Source organism: Trachurus japonicus, chromosome 14 (assembly GCF_045865225.1).
Source record: "Trachurus japonicus isolate A0001 chromosome 14, Traja_1.0".
Taxonomy (NCBI): Eukaryota; Metazoa; Chordata; class Actinopteri; order Carangiformes; family Carangidae; genus Trachurus; species Trachurus japonicus.
The window spans coordinates 25,926,193-25,929,900 of record NC_140920.1 but is presented as its reverse complement, the minus strand read 5'-3'; the positions used below and the strand labels follow the sequence as shown (position 1 = coordinate 25,929,900).

The 3,708-nt window shown below is 46.7% G+C and overlaps 1 protein-coding gene across 1 annotated transcript; it reads left to right on the top strand.

The window, feature by feature from the left end:
• The first annotated feature begins 783 nt into the window (after positions 1 to 783).
• Positions 784 to 3,450, top strand: tpbgl (trophoblast glycoprotein like). The gene has a single exon (XM_085796878.1). It carries the CDS (start codon positions 978 to 980, stop codon positions 2,055 to 2,057), a length of 1,080 nt encoding a protein of 359 aa, XP_085653004.1. The 5' UTR covers positions 784 to 977; the 3' UTR covers positions 2,058 to 3,450.
• The last annotated feature ends 258 nt before the right edge of the window (positions 3,451 to 3,708 follow it).

Here is a 3,708-nt window from a genome sequence, read left to right as displayed (position 1 = left end):
CACATCTCGATGCAAATCTCGGGGTTTGGAAGCGGTTTATGTATTCAGGCTTATTGACCTGTTTGCCAGCTCTATAGTGTAGACGTGGAGAGCGTGAGCAACACTCTGAGAGAGAGTTTTCGTTCTTTAGAAAAGGGATCAACGGGGAAGAACTGACCAAAGCCCCATTAAATAGGCTCCACTGCCCTGGTGTAATTACAGCAAACATAAGGAAACATGACGGTGGAAAGTCTTATGGAGTTAAATTATCCAACAGCAATCGGGTCGTGAGGAATGGCATAATTTGTGTTCAGACTGGTGGAAACGGATTTCACAATTACATTTAACACAATAGTGAACACCTGATTATTGAGAAAAGCATCTTTTCTTAGTCTGTGATGCTGAAGTTTGTCCAAAGGCAGAATGATGTCACTATAAACTCATGAGCATCTCCTCAGGAACACTGTAGGTAACCATTACAATCATTTTTACAATGAATCACTTTACAATACCCATTTCATTACATCTACCCCTGAAAAATACACATTTCTCCATTTCTCATATAATAAACAACAAAACTGTAAATTAAGATGAATGAAAAGTACTTGCATTGCTGCGTGTAGCTCTCTTTCTCTCTTACACACACACTCTCTCTCCTTCTCTCTCTCTCTATCTCCTTCTCTCTCTCTCTCCCTCCCTCCCTCTCTCCCTCTGTGTGACAGGCGTCAAAAAATACCACCAAGGGAGCGCGGATCAGCGACTTTCCACGCAGCCTCCATTCGGCTCCTGCTCCGATGCGTAAATATCCCAAAGAAAAGTCATCCTCTCTTCAAACAGACAGACGCAGCACCGAGGTGATAATGGATGCTGCGTTTTTTGTGTTGTGACGGTTCAAAGTAACCGATGCCCGACTGAGACTTTCCGTTGCCTGCTTCAGAGGATTGTAGTCGGTCACCTTCTTCTTTGAAAGACACACCGGCACACAGGTACTATATGAGATGAAAATGAGGGAGAAGATGTGGATATTTCCCAGTGCCAACAGTTCAAAGCGTCTCCTCTCTACTTGGGACCAGTGGTGCTTGTGTTACGCTGCGGTGCTGTGTTTGTTGTTCTTGCCGGTCAGGACGGATGATGCTTGTCCGCCGTCCTGCGTCTGTGCCAGAGACTCTGGGACGGTGACGTGCCGTGACGGGGAGGACGATGAGGTACCGGGGGACATACCGGAGTGGACGTCCACCTTGATACTCAAGGGGAGAAACATCTCAACTTTACAGCGCGGTGCGTTCATGGCCAACGGCACAGAGTTGGAAATGACAACACTGTCGCTGTCCTACAACGGGATACAGGTGATTGAACCGTACGCGTTCCTGGGGCTCCCCCGGCTGCACGTGCTGGACCTGAGCCACAATCAGCTGGAGTCTATCTCAGCCAGGGCTTTCCACGGATTACCCGAGCTGCGCTCTCTTTACCTGAATGACTCCATGCTGCCCCCGGCCACACTGCAGCTCTCTAATGCGCTCAGCACGCAAAGTTTGCACAACCTCCACCGGCTGGAGTTGGCGGGAAACAGACTCAAGTTTATACCCCTGATGAGGTTAGACATCTACAACCTCCACGCGTTAGTGCTGGTCAACAACTCCATAGAGAGCATCGGGTGGGAAAACGTGTCCAGTCTGTACGAGGAGAGGCGCCTACGCGTCTACCTGTCATTAAACCCGTTTAGGTGCAACTGTGAACTGGAGGCGTTTTACCACTGGCTGAAGAACGCGTCCCAGTGCCCGGATGCGGGGAGTCTGGTGTGCAGCGAGCCGGAGGCCAAGAGGGGGGTCCCTGTGGAGAAGCTCCGGGGGGAGGACGTGGATTGTATGAACGAGAACCTTGAGGCGGTTTCATACGTGTTCCTCGGTATAGTGCTGGCTCTGATCGGGGTGGTGTTTCTAATGGTGCTCTACCTCAACCGGGGAGGCATCAAACGGTGGCTCAACAACATCAGAGAAGCGTGCCGGGACCAGATGGAGGTGTACCATTACCGCTACGAGCAGGACTCAGACCCGAGACTGGCTAATGTGGCTGTTTAATAACCCACTGAGCCACCAGGCCGGTTGCTGTGTGCTGAGGGGACACAGGACGGATGGCAGGATGGAGAAGTCCTACTTTGTCAAAAGACTGGGAGCATCCCCAGGCAGTGTCCTGACACAATCAAAATCAATAGTTTTTAAAAGCAGCTTCATCACTTTTCCAGCAGCTGGGCCATGGACTACAAGTGGTGGGCTATCCCTCTCACTCTGGGATATGCACTGAGCCAAAGACAATGAAATGACTCTAAAAGACTTATAAGTGTTCCCCTTGCACAACTGAATACTTAAACCTCTGAGCAGTATTGTATATATTGTGTAGATATGATATGTGTATATATCATATTGTATAGCATAGAATATCTCTTCAGGAGAGGGAGGCTTTGAATGCATCATGTTAACTTAAACAGTCTGACTTAGTATTATTTATCTAATTAATCAAGAGAGAAAAATACACAAACATTGTACAGAAATTCTGATTTTAAAAGCTTGAATGAAAAGGTGAATCGTTGATATTACCACAGTAACTGCAGCCCTTGCAATCTGTTTACTACTCTGCATTCAGGAAACCCTGCAGAGAGGACAGAGATAGTTCTGCCTGTAACCTACTGAGGGAGAAAGATGATATGGTAGGAGGCCGGCTCAGGTAAGGTGAGGCAAGGAAACTGACAACTGACATGTGCGTCGGAGGAGTAAACCATCACATTTCATCATCTGCCACATGGGATAGGTTTACAAGCCTGTCCTTAAGAACAGTCTTTGAGCTCTAAAAATAACACATGTGTATCGTTTCACACCCGGTCAGTCTATCAGTGATGGGGCAACAGAGGAAGAAACAAAAATCTAACCATGCATGTGATTGTTGTAGGCACCGAAGACCAACCGAAACATTAATAAAAGGTCAAATAGAAACAGTGAGTTAGCAGTGTTCTTTACGTCAGTGCATTTTACCATCACTGTCAGGAAATGTTGACTTCATGCAGCACTGTGCCAGATATAAAACAGAGGAAATGTTTCCCTGTTGTATTTTGTAAAAAAAAAAAAAAATTTAAAAATAAAATAAAATTGTACATTTGCTAGCAGCAGGTGTGAGTGAATGCTTCTGCTTCCCTATGACTCATACTCTGAACTACAGTAAGATGTCACACACCATGGGTTCGCCAGAAAAGGTTTAGACTATCTCATCGGCTCCTCTCTGAAGCACCCGAGGCAGCAGGCAGCGTTAATCTCACCACCACGACTGAGACTAATAAACCGTGAAGAATGACGATTGACCTGGGAAGTCAGTGCCGCTCCCTGGCCCCGAGCAGTGTTAACTCAGGCTCTATATAATGATCGCAAGGGTTTGGGAAGGAAAATCTAACATGAACACCACAGGGGAAAAACGGGAGAGTAGGCAGGTCTGTGTGTGTGTGGTGGTGGTGGGTATGTGAACTCATAGTAGTAGATAGATAGATAGTCATGATGTGAGTATTTCACTATGTCAGCAGTGAAGGATCAGCCTTTATATAATGATGTCATCAAAAAGTAAGGCATCTCTTCTTCTGTCAGGTGACATGACAGTGTACCATAAACTGTCATGTTGTATATGGAGGGAGAGGAGATAAATCCAATCACATGGACAGCAGCATCCCAGAATAAGGGTGTGATGACT

Bases quoted from the DNA above. Each gene is read 5' to 3' on its own strand.
- tpbgl (XM_085796878.1), top strand. From the start codon at position 978: ATGAAAATGAGGGAGAAGATGTGGATATTTCCCAGTGCCAACAGTTCA.